General features: G+C 35.4%; 1 protein-coding gene across 4 annotated transcripts; it reads left to right on the top strand.

Moving 5' to 3' along the window:
* Positions 1 to 447: 447 nt before the first annotated feature.
* On the top strand, positions 448 to 11,891 carry blk (BLK proto-oncogene, Src family tyrosine kinase). 4 transcript variants are annotated; one of them, XM_017456563.3, is made up of 15 exons: positions 448 to 874; positions 1,277 to 1,346; positions 1,438 to 1,578; positions 1,804 to 1,888; positions 2,027 to 2,054; positions 2,404 to 2,497; positions 2,677 to 2,775; positions 2,884 to 2,987; positions 4,798 to 4,947; positions 5,598 to 5,750; positions 7,930 to 8,109; positions 8,213 to 8,289; positions 8,856 to 9,006; positions 10,422 to 10,553; positions 10,719 to 11,891. In XM_017456563.3, the coding sequence occupies exons 4-15, from the start codon at positions 1,805 to 1,807 to the stop codon at positions 10,919 to 10,921; spliced, it is 1,455 nt and encodes a 484-aa protein (XP_017312052.1). In that variant the 5' UTR covers positions 448 to 874; positions 1,277 to 1,346; positions 1,438 to 1,578; position 1,804; the 3' UTR covers positions 10,922 to 11,891. The 4 variants fall into 4 exon arrangements, with proteins under 4 accessions (XP_017312052.1, XP_017312053.1, XP_017312050.1 ...); XM_017456564.3 differs by lacking the exon at positions 1,277 to 1,346 and having other exon boundaries at positions 1,476 to 1,578; XM_017456561.3 differs by lacking the exon at positions 1,277 to 1,346.
* Positions 11,892 to 19,096: the final 7,205 nt, after the last annotated feature.

Raw genomic sequence — 19,096 nt, 5'->3', positions numbered from 1 at the left:
AAATATCTCTAATTCCTCTAAACGGAAATGAAGATATTTCTCCAAAACTGGAACCCAGAAAAATATACAGAATCACATTCACAGTATAATTAAAACAATCCACAGTGTCAACTTTGTGTGTTATTAACAGTGATATTGTGATCCTGTGGTTGTCAGTTTACTTATTTTTACTCCACTTCACCCCATCATACAGTAGGCTACATCCATTAATGTTAATTAAAAAAAAGTAATAAAGTGTTATAGAAGGATGCATGTAGTGAAAACAAGTGAAACCAAGAAGAGTTTACATGAAAGCATTTAATGTCACAGTACGAAGACCACAGTGACCGAAAGCAGGAAATATATTTGCGTGACATACTAAACAACATCCTGTAATTGAGAAGAGATATACTGGAGTACATTCTAATTTGTAACAATTTATATAGTGTTCCTGCTTTCCTGCTGTGCTCATGAACCTTTTCTTGAAGATTTTAGGCTCTTAGACAGTATCATTTCTACTGTACAGTGTTAAATAGCCATTTGTTACCCAGTACAATACCAATGACTTGTTCCATATTTTAATTACATTTTCATTCTGTATGAAGTCTAAAAGAAGAAAAGTTTGTGAATTGAGCAGTAGGGAAGAGGAAAAGGAGGAGATTAGCAGACTAAATAAAGACAACGGTGGTGCATTTATCTGTTTCAGCTAATGTGGTCTCACAGGGCTTACACTTGGTCTCAGTGTATAGATTGAGCGTGTGTGTGTGTGTGTGTGTGTGCGCGTGTATGTGCATGTGCGAGCCAGTAAGAAACAGATGCTGAAAGAGAGATATCTGATGAAGGTCTTTGGGTACTTCAAACTGGATTCTGTCCTTGAGTTGACTCCAAAGAAAATGTAAGTAAATAAGCGACTATACATGATCTGATATTAGTTATGAACATTTAGAAATTAAATGTGAAGTTAGATCTATCTCAAAGTTAATTCCATTAACATTTTAAATTTATTGTTAATACCAGGCCCTTCGAGATATGCAAGTTTTTATTCTTCAATGACCAATGCAGCCTCAGATTATGTTGTATTATATTTACTGTCCTACTGACATCTTGAAGCTTCATTTTAAAAAAAGCCAAGAATTTTTATTTTTATTTTATTTTATTTTTTTATTTTGACATATGTCTGTTTCTAACATTTGTGATTCCTTTGTTTTGTTTCACTTTCTGTAACTGAATGTAACCTATGCTACATTATTGCTAACAGTCATACATTTTTCATCCTGTGTTTGTGTAACGAGTTTAGATGTGGTCCATGTCAAAAAATGAAACATGAAATTCTGAGAATCATTCCAATTCACGCTCATGCTTGTAAAGTTAAGATATAAAAATATCAATTCCTTTCATGTATTTTGTCTTTTTTCCGTTTTCTATGCATCTTTATTGTGTTTTATGTTTTATTGTAAGGAGTTATTCATCTATGCGGAGCATGTTGTCTTGATTAGCCCTCAGTATGAAGGTACAGATGATCATATGGACTAGAGAGCTGAGTGCTAACATTAGTGGAGACTGACACTTCTGTGTTAAAGCGCGGCTGTTCATTAGCAGGTATGTTTATATTTCAATGTTACGTTTAAATATACTGAAAACACCTCTGAATATTATACTCCGTTATACTAGTATAGGTAACTATATTCTAGTATAGTACCAGAAATAAGGATGGTTACTTCCTTTAAAAAAAACATAATAATAATAAAAAACATAATTTCTTCAAAAAGGAGCAAAATTCAGAGGATTGAAGAATTTATAATGTTTTTCTCTCTGTCTTTCAAGTATGGGTTGCGTTTGCAGTGATGAGAATAAATATAAAGAAAGACACAACTCAAATAACAATTCAGCAGCCGCCTATAACTCCCATGTAAGTGCGAGAGTGAAATATAACATTCATAAAATCATAGTGACAGTAAATCATAGTGAATTTTTTTGCAGTGCATGTATCAACTGTTGCTTGTTGCCCAATTTATTTATTTTTTGTTTCTTCTAAATTTATTTTCAGCAAAGCGCACACAGTGGGGCAAACTTTGGTAATGTCTTTGACAGTTTTTTCCAAAAAGTCACTCCAATAAACTGTAACAATTTTTGTTCTCGTGAACGTGAACACAGTAGCTGACGAACATAAACTCCATTTATGCTCCATTATATCCTTTTAGCCTACAGAATATAAGTAGTCTCCTTCTAAAATGGAGGTGTACCTCAGCATTTGCGGTCGCAAATTCAAAATTATTGTTGTACGATTCATTTAAGTGTTAGTGCATCAGTCAATTATTAAGTATTTATTATTATGTTACACAGAACGTATGTCAGTTGAGTTTTCAAAGTAGTTTGATAAAATTTAATGATCTGAATATGCTTACCATTTGATTTTATATGAAGATGAAGACATTGTCATTGCACAACATGATTTCAACCCAACCAACGACAGCGATCTTCCATTTAAGAAAGGAGAGAAACTCAAGATAATACATGAGTGAGTAATAATTTTTACATATACAGGACTGTATATTAAATTACACAAGGCATACTGATCCAATATCAAGAAGATCCAACATTGTGAATTATCCCAAGCAGAGAAATATCAAGGAATTACATTGAAAAGCACTGTGGCCTACCAAACTTGACTAACTATGGATTTTTATTGTATTAAAGAAATGGGGACTGGTGGTTGGCTAAATCTCTGATTACTGGTGATGAGGGATACATACCATGCACATATGTTGCCCGAGCTCACACGCTGGAGGTTGAACAGTATGTAACTGTCTTTCTTTTATCCTACTCATGTAAATATGCTACTTGTGTAAATATGCTACTTGTTGTAATCTATATTCATGAGATCATTTATTCTGCTTTCTCTAGATGGTTTTTCAAAAATTTGAGCCGCAGACAGACAGAACGTCTTCTGCTAGCTCCGGGGAACAGGATCGGCTCATTTCTCGTAAGAGAGAGCGAGACAACTCCAGGTCAGGACTAGAGCACTGGTTTTCTACCAGTATTAGCCAATTTCATGTAATGTGTGGTATATTTCAAAATATATCATACACAAACAGGTTCTAATCCACAGATCTTTCATTTTGGCTATAGTCATTACAGTGACCCTATAACACAGTGGATATAATCGTGATATGCAGACTGTAAATTAATGATCTTGTACTTGGATAAGGAGAACTCATGAATTGTTCTTGAGATCCACAAGTACAGGTCCTTCTTACACTGCAGTCACTGGTATACACATAGACTAATATATATATATATATATATATATATATATATATATATATATATATATATATATATATATATATATATATATATATATATATATATAATGAATATCAACAACACCTTCAAAGAGAATATAGTCTTTCACATTAAAAACACCCTCCATTTCATATAGTCTAAATTTTAGACCATGAGTGAATGCTTAAATCTTTTTACTCAGTCTGTAATGGCTGCCACTGAACCACAGCAGTCTAAACCACAGAAAACTTGCATATCGAGCAAGTATTTAGACACGAAAGGAGAAGAAAAAAGTTCCATAAATTCTGGCAGATCTCCATAAACACAACGTCTCAGGGACCATGTACAACTTTTATTGACCTCTGAAGAAAAAAGTAGTGATAGCTAACTCATTTCAGATTTTTCAGGGGCCCATTTCTGGAGTTTAGCATGAGACACCTAACTGGGAGATTTTACTGTATACATTTGTTTAAATAGAGATGCGAATTGTATATTCAACAAAATCTGTTTTAACTTGTGCCAGTTTTAAACATTATTGATAGGTAATAATATCTGTAGTGATTTGGTGTATTTAATGTATTTATAGATTGACTAAACTTGTTGCTAGCTCCGTATACCAAACTATTTTAGCTAGCTTGTCATTTCTTGCTAGCTAGCTAACCTAATTTGAGTTTAAAATGCTTTCCTTGGCATAGAAATGCCTGGTTATACTGCTTATTTACGTGTTTGTGAGCACCACACAGCTGAAACCTTTTTTTTTAAAGCAAGTTACCGAATGGTATATTTTTGTTGCTGAGTGCATCTCAGTTGTGGAGTGCATCTTTTGTTCCTTTAGTATGTAACATTCACCTGGAAATATGAATATAGAGTATTTTTTTTTTTAAATTACGGTGCATAATGTAAAGTTTAAAAGTACAATACATTCACCTTATCAGGTTTATGATACATACTAAATGAGCCTTTAGTATGTGAGAGGACCACTCCAGCAACAAGGAATTGTACCGTTAAGCAACTTTTTTTCTGAAAGTGAACTTACCATTTATTATTAACGTAACATTAATTATTTGTAATTATGCCATGTACTTAGACTTTCAACAGCATAAATAATCATATGTCAGGGTGTGCATTACACCTATGTTGTAGTCATTTATTGTGACAGTTTTTTTGTTGTAGTTGTTGCTTATAATTTTACATATGTTTAATTTACAAAAAAAAAAAGAAAGCCTAAAAATTGCATTTCAATAATAGTGCTGTTTAATAGCGGTGCTATGAAACTATGAGGGCTATGAAAAAATGTCAATCTTGGACAAATAGGCGGATATATGATAATCAGATACCAGATTGAAACACCGGATTCAGATTGTTGTCACGGGGGAAAAAAACATTTGTGTAAATGGGATAGCAGATGTGGTACAAAGAAGGACAAAGAAAAAATGTCTAAAAAGCTATGTCCAACCATAGTATGACAAAATCTTATCAAAAACCCAGACAGAGTTTTGTTTAACCAAGGTTTTCCCAAAATGTTACCCACAGGTGCTTTCTCCCTTTCTATAAGAGATGTGGCACCAGAGCATGGTGATGTAGTCAAGCACTATAAGATCCGTACGCTTGATAAAGGTGGATACTACATCTCCCCCTCCCTGACCTTCACGTCTCTGCAGGAACTAATACAGCATTACTCAAGTGAGTAAAACCAGTCCTGTTATTCAACAAATACTTAACTGTCATCTTGACAGTATTATGTTCATGCATTTTTTTTTGTTGTCATACTCTTTTACAATATTTTCAGAGGTTCTTACAGCTGCTAATTGAAACTCTAATCATTTCCAGATTTCTAGTTCTAGTTTTATGTGGCATTCCAATTTCTGTACAATCCTGTACACTTATCACTGGAGTGAAATAAGCTATGAAACTTCTTATCTCTCGAGCATGAGACCCTCATCTCAGCTACTGTGCGCACTTCCTGTCATGCCTCTAAATGTTTTTCTTTTTTTTTTTTGAAACCACCAGATAATCACACTTTGCCTAGAAACACTCACGTCTTAGATGTGATAAGTTAAAAAAAAAATAGGCCTAATGTCTAAATATGTCTATTTTCCTATTTCCGTGCATGTTGTTAAACTTTAAACTAACTTTTAAGACATATAAATTAAATTGTGTACTCAGTATGTTACATGGAGTGTTGCTCTCAAATAATCCTTCCCAACCTATCATACTTGCTTTGTTCACACACCATACATTTTATAATCAGCATGCGGAAATTATATATAGCTAATAAGAATCTTTCCACCTGTGTGTATGTGTTTTTTTTTTTTGTCTGTACATGTTTGCAGGATCAGCAGATGGTCTGTGTCAGAGGCTGGGAAGCCCCTGTAGATCTGCTGCTCCTCAGAGGCCCTGGGGTGAGGATGAGTGGGAGATCCCAAGGGAAACATTAAAGATGGTGAAGAAGCTGGGTGCTGGGCAGTTTGGAGAGGTCTGGATGGGTAAGTAAGAAGCAGGTCACTATTATCCATCCATCCATCCATCCATCTTCTATACCGCTTTATCCTTTTCAGGGTCACGGGGAAACCTGGAGCGGAACTATTATCCTGAAAATAAATAAATAAATAAATAACTGCCCCCTGATTGATTATGTGCTAAAAGGGGTACCAATAGCATGACTGACTGAAAAAACAGAGGTTTACAGGTTATGTCAACTTACTGTAAAAGCCCAAATGTATCCAGTAACCAATTAGTGTCTAGGCATTGAATGTAAATGTTACAGACTGCCCTGGTTAATCTATTTTTTGCAAACTTTATTTCCACCCTCTAGATGAAGGATTTATGCTATAGCTGGTAATCTAAAGACTGTTAGACAGTGCTTATCATTGGTTACTGTTTCAAGTACCTCACCATTTTATCCCAAAAGACATATTAAACTACTTTTAGTCCACCTGTAATGTTAGTGTCTGTTTAGTGCTGTTAGATCTTCGCTTTATGGCTTTCGGAAGCATACCTAAGAGTGTCATTCTATCTCAAGTGGTCCAATGCAGGTTGCTCATCCATTTTTTGTTTTCCTTTTTTTTTTAAAGTGATTACATCATGTATTGGCATTGCAAAAACCACCATTTTCCCTTATTTTATTTTACTTGGTTTAACTATGATGGCCATCTTTGTGTCATGGCAAACAACAAATTTTGGTTATACAACTGTTTACAGAAACCTCAATATCTCGGCTCAGGCTGATTCTAGCTCCTTGGAACAAAAACTGTTCTCTAGAGCACATTATAAGGTACATATGAACATTTTGCACATTCCTATACTTAGAACTTAAGCCCACATATAATGGTCATGATTGCTCACAGTTCCAATTTTAGGGTTAATTTATAATGGAAAGGGTTTATAGTTTATAGTAGGGTTTATAGGTAAGTATAGTGTGCATGCAGGACATTTCAGGTTTGAGATTCTCTTTCTTTTGTATGGGGGCGAGAAAGTGCCATTTTTTAAAAATTCCCCTCAATTTCGGGTTGAATATCTCTGGTGGGGGACCAGATACGAACCTGAAATTTTCACAGAAATAATTGCTCTATAGTAGCATTCTACCGTAAAAAAATTTTTTGTTTGAGATTCCACTGGTTACAGAGCTAGGGCTAGTAGAAATCTGGGGAAAAGCAATATAAAAATAATTTTAAAATTAACAGTATTTTACAATTATTATCTTTATGATTGACATACAATAGCTTATGCTCATCAATGAGGTTTAAAATGTTACTCAAATCTGTAACGTTCAGCTCCAACTTCCAAACTCATCTGCCTGTAATTTTCTAGTAATCATGAAGACCTTGCTTAGCCTGTTCTGGTTTGTTTGATTAGGGTTGGGGCTAAACTGAGAAGGACAGTGGACCTCAAGGGCCAGATTTGAAGAACCAGCCTGATCTGTCATGTTGGTACAGGTGTACAGTTGGTATGCATGAATAGATTTGATCCAAATTTGGAATTACAGTGTTCAGTTGGGTGTTTAACAAATGAACAATGTCATAAGCAGAGCTGTGGTGTTGTTTTTCTTGTGATAAAGCAGTAAGTAACTACAGTTTTTAAAAAAAAAAAGAAGAAGAAGAAGAAAATTTAAAAACAGTCAAGCAACCAACTTTACAATTTTTGGAGCACTTGAGATGGACTAACCAAAGGCTGATCACAGAGCTAAAGTTTGACTAATCAGTAGAGGGAAAAACTAATCAGTAGAGGGGAAAAAAAGCAGATGTGATATTACTGTATATAAGATAGAATCTGGTTAAGACTCATCCGAGAAGGTCCTCATCTCCAAAAAGAAAAGCAAGCTAATTTGCTTGAAAAGAAATCACAGTGTGTAACATTTTGCTATCTGTGATACTTCTGTTTATTTGTGATGATTACTGATACTGATACTGATAGCGAATGACCAGAATTAGCTTCTTGGGAGGCACTGATACACATAAATAACGAAATGAAATAACATTCAGACACATTATGGGTGTCCTTCACAAAAGTATTCACCAGAAACTGTTAAGACCTCTTTGACACAGCAGTTTATCTACTGTGACAATTTTCCCACTACTCAGTCTAAACACCAAATGAATTGTTTCACTGTAAAACTTTTACAGTACGTATTGAGAGTGTTGATCATCTATTGTATATGTATTTCAGGATACTATAAAAACAACCAGAAGGTGGCCATTAAGACCCTAAAAGAGGGCAGCATGGAGCCAAAGGCCTTCCTGCAGGAGGCTAATCTCATGAAGAAGCTGCAGCATGAAAGACTGGTGAAACTGCATGCTGTAGTCACAAAGGAACCCATCTTCATAGTCACAGAGTTCATGGCAAATGGTGAGGATATTTTCAGCATTATATGTCTGAGTAGAAGTAGACTGAAGGATATCCATTTAAAGTATTATTTACCATTGATTAATTTTCATTTTACTAATTTCAGGGAGCTTATTAGACTTTCTGAAAACAGACGATGGCAGAAAACTAAAACTGCCCAAGCTGATAGATATGGCAGCTCAGGTTGGTACAGATTGTTTATTTTCACATCAGTCTTGTTACGTGTTCATTTATCCTTGAACTGTCAGAAAAAGTACTTAATAGTTTTAGTTTGTTGAATATTAAGTTTTTGTTTTTTTAATAACAACCAAAATGTTTAGATACACACTGCAGACTACTTGTGCTATTTTTAGAGCCAGGGTATGTCAGTGTTGTGTTGTAAAGGTAGTGGAAAACGCCTATGATCAGTTTGTGGTCAGGCTATGCGCATGTGCTTTAAGCAGCCTGATTAACTTCCTTACCAGAAATGACATCACTATTTCCATCTTACCCCCTTTCCTGAGACAGTTTGCTAATGCAGTATGAGGGTGAATTTCCATTTTTAATTCTCTAAACCAGTCCTGGTCAATATCTGCACTGTGAATAAAAAAGGGAGTTTATACTTACTTATACTAAGTTATTGAAAGACTTCAGACTCATAATCTTCATAGATACTCTGCTGAAAGTTTTAAATGTATATTGTGTCTAAAATTATTTGTCAGTTTGTGCATACAACTATTTAAAAAAAATTACCCACTCTTTTATAACAGATTGCAGAAGGTATGGCCTTTATAGAAAGAAAAAACTACATTCACAGAGACCTTCGCGCTGCCAACATATTGGTGTCAGAAACCCTGCATTGTAAAATAGCTGACTTTGGCCTGGCCAGGATTATAGAGACTGAGTACACGGCACAGGAAGGTATGTCTGCTTCATTCTTTCTGCATCTCTTTCAGACTGTTCTCACTTTGCACTCTGCAAATATCATCCAACTAAGGTTATGCAAAACCACCCTTTGATAATAACTTCAAATGTGAGTTATTTAGAAAAGTTTCCTCAGGAAATGATTTGATGACTAAAATTTTGTTGCTCTGAGTGAATATTTCATTACAGTCGCAGTACGATTTACAACATTGATAATATACATTTATGTAGACTAAAGCATAGATAATCCTAATTTAGTAGCTATGTTCCCATAGTCTTAAATCCTTTGCCCAAAAATATAATAATGTGTTTGATGTGATATAATAATTAGCTGAATATTGAGAAATAGCTGAAGTTCTAGCCAAAGTGGGGTGGGAGTGGGGGGCATGTGTCACTCTTATATGTTACCCGCTTACATTCCTGGGCAAATAAAAATGCCAAAATATTAAGTTTTTAATGGTCTTAACAACAAATAATTGGTCAGGAAATTAGCAAAAATGTAACAAATAGATAAAGTAACTTAGTATGGTACAGCTTTTCCCTTTGATTTCTTTAAATATTTAAGCCTTATGGGTAAACTTGCAGATAGTTTATTTTTATTTAATTAAATATTTTTTACTTGATTTTGTACACCCAGACATGTGTTAGTTTGGATTTTTATGTCAAACATTTGAATCATTATCTTGATTTTATCTTTATTACCTTTACATACAAAAAGACTATATAAGTGAATTTCCCTGTTTCTAGCTTTTCCCCAAACAGTTCACTGCAGTAAAAGTAAATGAGGACGTCTCAGGACGTCTCAGGAGTGCATTTGCTTAATTCTTCCTAATCTTCTGACCAATGATTTATTGTTAAGAGCATTAAAAGCTTAATATTTTGCTATTTTGGGCTTGGCCCCCTTTTTTTGCCCAGGGGTGTAGACTCACATGATGCATTGGGGAGTGCTCTTGTAACTACATGGTTTCATGTTCGTTTTACTGTCGTTACAGAATAAGTCAAATTAGTTACTGAATAATAGCCTGTGCTTTAATATGAAAGATGGGGGGGAAGCAAAGAGTTTAAGAGAGAGTTGGTTAATGACTAATTCTGAGATTCTGGAATTTAATGCAAATGATGTCAGCATGTACATGGTATAATTGTGTGTTGGAAAGTTTATATATATATATATATATATATATATATATATATATATATATATATATATATATATATATATATATATTAGATCTAATCTTAACTATGAAACACATCTTTGTCTCTTCCATTCCCCCACACAGGAAAACTAGCACACACACACACACACACACACACACACACACACACACACACACACACACACACACACACACACACACACACACACCAGAAATAAATACAAATATTATTATTTGTCTTTGTGTAATAATTAGGTGCAAAGTTTCCAATTAAGTGGACTGCTCCAGAGGCGATCAATTTTGGGACGTTCAGCATCAAGTCAGATGTCTGGTCCTTTGGCATTCTCTTGACTGAGATAGTAACCTATGGAAGAGTGCCTTATCCAGGTAATATGTAGTCTTAAGCCTTTAAAATGATCTTCATGAACATGTCTGATCACTTTCATCTGCAATATCCTGCCTTGATATACAGCATATACCAAGTACTGACAACATTTTTTTCCCCCACCTTTTACAATTTCGACATATAACATTGCCTGTGCTTTGCTATAGGAATGACAAATCCGGAGGTGATCCGTAACCTGGACAAGAGGTACAGAATGCCATGTCCAGATGACTGTCCTGAAGAACTCTATGACATAATGATGGCATGCTGGAGAGAAAAGGCAGAGGACAGACCCACTTTTGAGTACCTGCAAGACACACTCAATGACTTCTACATTGCCACTGAGGGCCAGTATGAGATGCAGCCATAGCTCCCGTATCCAGTCCAAACAGACAAATGCATAGGATACAAGGGAAATTATGGCACTCTTTGGAATTTAGTTCACAGGCCCTCATGCTTTTGATATTATATCTAAACCATGACATACAATTTACAAATATGATGTATAAGATTTCATTTTTGATCAGGAAAGCCTTGAGTAACAAATTCAGTTAATGGCTTTACCTTTGGGACAATATTCATGTACTATAAGCACATTCTGGACACATCATGTTTGCACATTTTGCAACGTTGAGGTCATGCACCAACTGTGGCACTTTGAAGAAAAGGTGTGGATCATCATTATTACTGACCTGCTAATGTGGACATCAATCCGTTGTCTCCTTAAAGATCTGCCAGGTGTGGCACTGCAGGGAACCAGAAACGCTTCAGCAAGGATATCACTGACGTTTATCACTGAAGAGATTTATTAGATTTTATATACATGTATACATTTAGCAAATTTCAATATATCTGTGATGTCTTTTTCTAGTTAAATATTTGAAAGTTAACTATACTCAAATGTATTAAATTAAAAAGCATGGAACTGAAGTTGGCCTGTAGAGTAAAATAGCCTGTGAACGAACCATTGTGAACTTATGCCAAAGCAGAACAATAATCAGATAATTTTCTGAATATTTGCTATGTAACATTGTAATCTAATGTATCAAGAACGTAACATATTTTGAAAAAAAACCCAAACAAACATTGAAAGATCCATTGGCAGTGTTAGCACGTATATTTTAGTAGTATCTACTACCTTAAGTGTCTCCTTCTTTGTAAAACCATATATTTCCAATATTATTATTATTATTATTATTATTATTATATTTACTATTATTATTATTATATTTTTAATCTGTGTAAATGCTTGATTGAATAATTGACTACTTTGGGGTTGAAACTACTCTGATACAGAGAGATAGAATCCAGTCTCAAAAGTTGTACTCAAATTTGTGTTTAAGACACACCTAAAGCACTCCTCCCTTCTCTCTCTTGGAGTTCCCCATGAGGCTGAGCCATGTTTGTAGATAAGAAATGAAAATGACACCAATTCCCCAGAGCTGCTCCTTAGGTTTCCTGCTTAGCAGAAACAGGAAGCCATGAGTAAGCATTCCTCTCATGCCACTGCAAGAGAACACATTTGCCAGCCAACGATAAGTGCTGCTGAGCCTGGAATTCCAAACAGAGCCACTGTAATATGGCCTTACTTTGCATTTGGGAAACCTTGAGGTGTACAGTTACAAATGTGTTCCTTAAGCTTAAAATGTGTATACTGTATGTGATTTTAAGCATTATACATTTGATAAAAGTAAATAAATACATTTTACCAAAAGTTGTGATAGAGTAACCAACTTTTCTGATGAAAAGCGTTAGAGTGAGAGTTGAGGGGCATAGTAGGAAGTGAGCCGAAGGAGAGCTGGCTGTCATGTGAGCTGTGGACCTGGAACATGAAGAGTAAACGCTAAGAAAGCAAACGCGAGGCAAGCCGGAAGCGTACAACTTACAACGTACAAGTGCAGGTCCAACTTAGACAAGATGGTGGCCCTATGCAGAGGATTGAAGGAGGAGTTGAGGAGAGGCAGGGTGTACAAACATCACTGGATGGCACTGGATTACTTTCATAATTTACAGTGATCCTCCTTATCGAGTATAGAAAGACACACTAATGTAAATTATGAAACTATCCATCAAATGATGTTTGTGTGCACAGCTGCATATGGCAATTTGAAATTATGCACTATTAATTGATGTTTATTCGTATAGAGAATGTTTGATTTAGTTTACCACTACATGTTAATTAATGCATCAACTAACAACATGTACTAACGTGCACTTAAGGTGGTCGTTATTCACGAGTGTATTTTGATAACTATATTTCACATATGCAGCACAGACTTACACATTAAACACTGTTTCAGTGTGGAAGCCAGACTTTCTAGGATTACTCTGAAATATTTGGGTCATTCTATTTTCAGTTGTGAAGGGTTTGATTTTGTTTGCCTTTATAAAGTCATGCCTTTTACAACCACCAGAGGGCAACCTGCACTTAAGGGTGCAAGAGGTATGTGTCAAGGTCAAGTGTACTCTCCAGATTTTCAATGCAGATCCAGGCTTATGGACAGCACAAACTCAACAGAATAATATTTGTTAGTCTCGGGTTCACAGATTAGATTTGAACTCCTGGTCATGTCTGCTATGTTTGAGTCAGACTACTTCTTGAGTGTGAAAAATGTGATCTTTCTTTAGTCATGCTTTGTATTATGATTCCACTCTCTCACTGAGCATTACTGCTAATATCTTTACTTTAACTCAGTCCCACTCTACACCTAGTCACTTAGCATTTCTCCTGAATAAATCATTTTCCATACATTTCATGTCTCAGGAAAAGCTTAAAAATGACTACATTTAGGTATTTAATAACAATGGAAGTTCAAACAATCGTCAAATGATTGAATGATGTTCACACATCTCAGTCACCAGGAGCTGTGAGAGTCACCTGGATACCTTCATGTGCATGTGTGTGTGCATGCCGAGACTTTCCAACAAGGTCATGATGTACAGTATATCCAAATTCTTCAGTATATCTATATTTGGATTTCTGCAAGGTTGCTTTGTGAAAATGTTATATATAAAAATTTATTGATTTGAATTGATGTATACCTCAATATTTTCAATAAATACTGTTGTCATACAGTCATCTTTCCCCTTGTTCTTTTGTACGATATGTCATGATAGCAGCTATCCTCTAAAGCTGGCAATAGCCTGCTCTTGTCATCTTGTCTTTATCACCTTGGTAATTTCACATACAATGTGAGCACCTTTTCTAGTGAAGCATTATAGTATAGTGACTGTTCCATATCACAGGAGTTTAAGGATGCTATAAAGATGCTATATCTATAAGCATGCCTAGGTAGTTCTTCCATGCTGAAATTGACCTAGCAGTTGAATGGCCTCCTCAACATCCTTAAGTGGTTGTGGGTCATCCTTTGCTAGTTTGCGGGTATCACCACCACAGACAGGCTCTAAAGTAGCCACTTGGTAAGTTTACACAAAAAGTGGGATTGGATAAATGTATAAAACCCACTGCATGGAAAGTGCTCTTTTGCACAGCACTGGTCATGGCAATTTCCTCTACGTTACAGTGTAAAGATATTTTTGACAATTTAAATGATTTCACAGCTCCTCATAACCCAACCGCAGCTCAACCACACCCAACCACAGTGGTGTTTTTTTCTTTTTCTTTTTTTTTTCCAGCTAAGCAGCGCAGATCACAGGCAGGTCAGTCTAGCTAAGCAGCGCAGATCACAGGAAGGTCAGTCTAGGCCACATTCTTGCTACTGAGGGCTGATGCTTGATAACTGGTGGTCTCAACCTAACCCTAACCCTATATGCTACCATCCAGATCCCATCCCATGTTTACTTCTGAGAGTCTCTGCCTCTCTAAAATACTCTTTTTATACCCAATCATGTTACTGACCTGTTGCCAATTAACATAATTAGTTGCACAATGTTCCTCCAGCAGTTTCTTTTTAGCAACACTTACTTTTCCAGCCTTTGTTTCCCCGTCCCAACTTTTTGAGACGTGTTGCGGTCATCAAATTTAAAATTATCTTTTATGTTTTTTTAAATTGTACATTTCCTAATTTTAAACATTTGATATGTTTTCTATGTTCTATTGTGAATAACATATGGGTTTATGAGATTTGCAAATCATTGCATCCTGTTTTTATTTACATTTTACACAACTTATCCCAACTTTTTTGGAATTGGGGTTGTAAAAAGCACTATGTCCAAATTTGCACACAAAAAAACAAAAAAAACAACTCAGAACAAACATTAACGTGATGAGAACTCTGCAGGAAGTGTCCGGGGAAAGATGGATGTATAACCGCAGTATTTATTGCAAATCCTGGGTTGTACATCATGTGACTTTGTTTCTTTCAGCATGCATGTGCATGAGTACAAGAAGGTATACGGGGGATTCTCACTGCCTCTGGCAGTGTAAGTAATTTTGTTCAAAAGTGAGCCTGACAGTAATGCCATGACATATTTTGAGAAGGATTAGGGCATAATAAGCACTTTATATTTATGCATCTATGTTTTTTTTTAATTTTTTTTATTTTTTATCACACATATTCCAGCTCCCCAAGTAGACATGAATACTGCTGGTAGTCTTCATTTCATCTCATCTGCCTCATTTAGTTTTACCCCAGAACAACTCATTTTAAGTTTGATGGATACTATTCTCTTGATGGTTTTATATATATATATATATATATATATATATATATATATATATATATATATATATATATATATATATATATATTTTTTTTTTTTTTTTTTAAACAAACAAACAGAACTACAGTAGTCCACTATATTTGCCTAAAAATAGAATAAGTAAGAAATAATCTCCCAAAGGAAGACAACACATTTCAGTTAGAAAACATTTTGGTGGGGTTCAAGTTCTCCTTAAAGCTGCAGTACTGAACTTTTGACTCTCTATCGCCATCTCTCTTTGAAACATAAAACTGCAAGTTACTTGTGAAGTCAGAATTTTTTTTTCTTTTATGTGGGTTGTGCTTCACTGCTCCTCTGCGCAGATGAATCTGATGGTTTGAGGTGTTCCTATGGGTTGTATATTAGCTCCAATACTTTACAATGGAGGTGGCGGATACAGTTTTCTTGGAATAGAGGTGAGTTGCTCTCTATCATAGCTAGCAGAAAATAAGCGGAATTTACAACATTGACCATAGCAACAAAAAAAACCAAAAAAAAAAAAACCCACAGGAAACTCGATACCTAGCTGAATCATGCAAACAAGTGTGCTAATATTTATTATCGTTTAGCACAGGCTCTGTTGCTTTCCCTTTTTGACTGCAGGTTCTCCGCAGATCAAGGTTTCTTGGTTTTGACAGCAGCTGATTCCCCAGCTGTTAACAATAAAAGCTTTTAGAATGATCCAGATTAAAAGCAGCCATCTAGATGACAAGTCAAAATTCTAAGCAGCTGTTGTAATTACAAGCTAGAAACGCTCCATCCTCAACACCCACGTAATCACATAAAGGCAAATAATGTCAAAGTGACGTTTCCCATGAAATCTGACCCAACAGCTCAAATTATAAATCATTATTATAAGCTTACTGTTGCTAATTGGGGTAAGGTAAGGAGACAGTTTTGAATACTGACTTTTTTACGTACTTGCTCAATAATTGATTTTTGTTCATTTTAACCAAAAAAAGTTCTGTACTGCAGCTTTAATGTATCCATTATACTAGTAAAAACCTCTGGCAGTGTTTTGTATTAGGATACATGACACAGGATACATGACAGAGGCAAAAATTCAGAATTAAAAAAAAAAAAAAAAAGAGTGCTTATTTGAACAAAGTGTAAAATATAAACTGAATGTGTAACTGGCCACAAAAATTATCTTGCGAAAAATTAGGAGCATGTGCAGTGTTAGATGTGTAAAACATGAAGTATTATTTTGAACAGAATTGTGAAAGGTCTAGATCAATGACTGAGAATATTGTCATTAAACAATAAAAAAAATATGCATTTCAAATCTTTTAATAAACTGACCCACCAAAAGTAAATACAGTGCATCAGGGTGCTAAATCAGACCTCAAGAAAAATAGACATATACATGGTAATATGAAATATGAGTTATGTGGAAGCATGTACACATGAAAACAGTGTCCCACTAAGTTGTAAATGAGGCAGAACTGACACACTGTTCCTACAAACGTGACTAAGTGATAGCATGGGGGTAGACAAATGTGTCCATAAACCAGCAAATATATCAATATATAAGTCTGTACAACAAGCCTACATAACTACTGAAATATAAGCATGCTAAAAAAAATCGCAAATTTAATATGATAAAAGAGCTAGCATTTAAATTTTATGATCTTGAAAAGCCTTTAACGCTTGTCAAAAAAAACAAAAACAAAAAAAAAAACCCAACGTCAAAATTTTGACCATAAGCCAAATAGTTTGCACAACATATATCTGAGCTGCAGCTGGCACATCTGGCCAATCATCAGTATTTCAGTAGAAGTATTTTAGAAAACTGGTGAAAATGTGAAACAGTATAATATGTCTTCATCATTTGCAGCAGCAAAAAAAACCATTAATTGCCATCATCGTACTCAGAGTGTATGTCAATAACAGCTGATGAACAACATTAAGACTAATGCATCAACCTTTTTTAAACTGACAGGCCTTATTGTGGTTTATGATCATTTCTATCCAACTTTACATTTAGCCTACAGCAACTCCTACCATATTGCTGCCAGTTTCCAGCCGAAAAAAATCTATCAAAATCGTGACAGCGCATACAGTATAACGTATGATCATATTTCCGTCACCTGTAAAAATTATCATATACAGTACATATCTGTAACAAAGCAACAATCACAATCCACCTTCCAACATGCAGTAGATAGCAACAGACGTTAAAGCAGATTTTCACACAAAACAATCTCTAGAGTTTACACAGAATTGTGCAAAAAACAAAAAACATCTAGTGAGCTGTGGTTCTGCAGAGGCAGAAACACCTTGTTGATGAGACAGGTTATTGGAGAATAATCAGACTGGTTTGAGCCTTTGGACAGGAAGGCCATGATAACTTAAATAACCACTCTGTACAACTGTGGTGAGAAGAAAAGCATCCCAGAACACACATCAAACCTTGAGGCCTATGGGTAAGAACAGCGGAAGATGTCATCTGGTATCATTCCTGTCAGCCAAGAACAGGAATCTGAGGCTACAGTTGGCACAGGCTCACCAAAATTGGGCAGGTGAACACTGGAAAAAGACCATTTGTTTGTCCAATCTTCAACTCTACGGTTTTGGAGGACGAGCAGGTGTACAGATCTATGTCTTAACAGCAGAGAGACTGTAAATGTACTGTAAGAAAAAAGATTGGAGTAATACAAAAAAAGTGTTCCAGGGAAAAGATCCATAAGCTGTGCAAGAAAAGTGGTTCTGAAGCTATAGGAGGTGAGCCCAGTAGATATTTGAAATAGTTGATTACATAAATAATTGTTATTCATGCCTGCTGTAGAAACTGGCAGTGCAAACAGAGATGTCATTTTTGTTGTGATATCTATTGGAAAGGAGAAATCCTTCATTCTGATGGTGCAACAGTGCTCAACAAAACAATCAGCTATTGTAATATTTCTAGGTTTCCCCAATGCACAGCTGATTGAAGGTCCAGATTAGTCATTGGGAGATTTCCCAGTGGTCTTGCATGTCAGTGGTCTGGGCCATGACTCCAGCTGTTACAAGACACTTCACAACTAAAGCACAGTGCAGACACATTCATTCTAACTGAACAATCCACCTGCTTCCAGCATCTCTGCTCCAACAACCAATTACACGACTATTCTACTGAGATGTATTGTACCAATCACACAAGATGAGTAATGTAATTAATCTCAATAGCATGGAGAAACATGCATATAGTAGCATTAGTTAGCTTTCCATTAATAAGCATACAATACAAGGTGAAACTGGTAGAAAGAAAAGCTGAAAAACGCTGACAGCACAAATCTGACAACTGCTCAAAAATTACTAGGCATTTTAACAAAAGTCAGAAAAATATGCAGTCTAGCCACGTGTACATTTATAATCAATCTGACTTCAGCTAAACAGAGCAAACAGATCAACACATCGTTCTAAATATACCACAATATAGACATTTTACAGTATATAATGACATAAATGCCAGAAATGGATCACTTGGTCAGATTCAGAGCCTATTTTTTTTTTTTTTTTACTGTTTCATTTACCTCATCAATATCTAGAATTCTAATATGTGAAATTATGGATGAATGGTTTAACGAAAGAAAAAACACAGCTGTGTACAAAGTATTGGTCGACTACAATATATGTGTGTGTGTGTGTCCCATTTGTTAGACACAGATTCTAATTTTCTCAGTTTAACCAGCTAGATCCTAGTATTTTATATGTATTCCCCCAAAGTTGATGTCATCACAGATCCAGAGAACTGAAAGAGCCTTGTTATATTTGAAAATCCAGATGATACAAAGGATGCGATGGCTGCCATGAATGGAAAGGTAATCTAGTTGTATGGAAAAAAAGGTTATCCCATGTTGTGTGCCAATTTTGTGCAACCTATTTATATACATTTTTGTAC

Source organism: Ictalurus punctatus, chromosome 25 (genome assembly GCF_001660625.3).
Source record: "Ictalurus punctatus breed USDA103 chromosome 25, Coco_2.0, whole genome shotgun sequence".
In the NCBI taxonomy this organism is placed as follows: Eukaryota; Metazoa; Chordata; class Actinopteri; order Siluriformes; family Ictaluridae; genus Ictalurus; species Ictalurus punctatus.
Note: the sequence above shows the minus strand (reverse complement) of the source record. Positions and strands in the feature narration are given on the sequence as shown.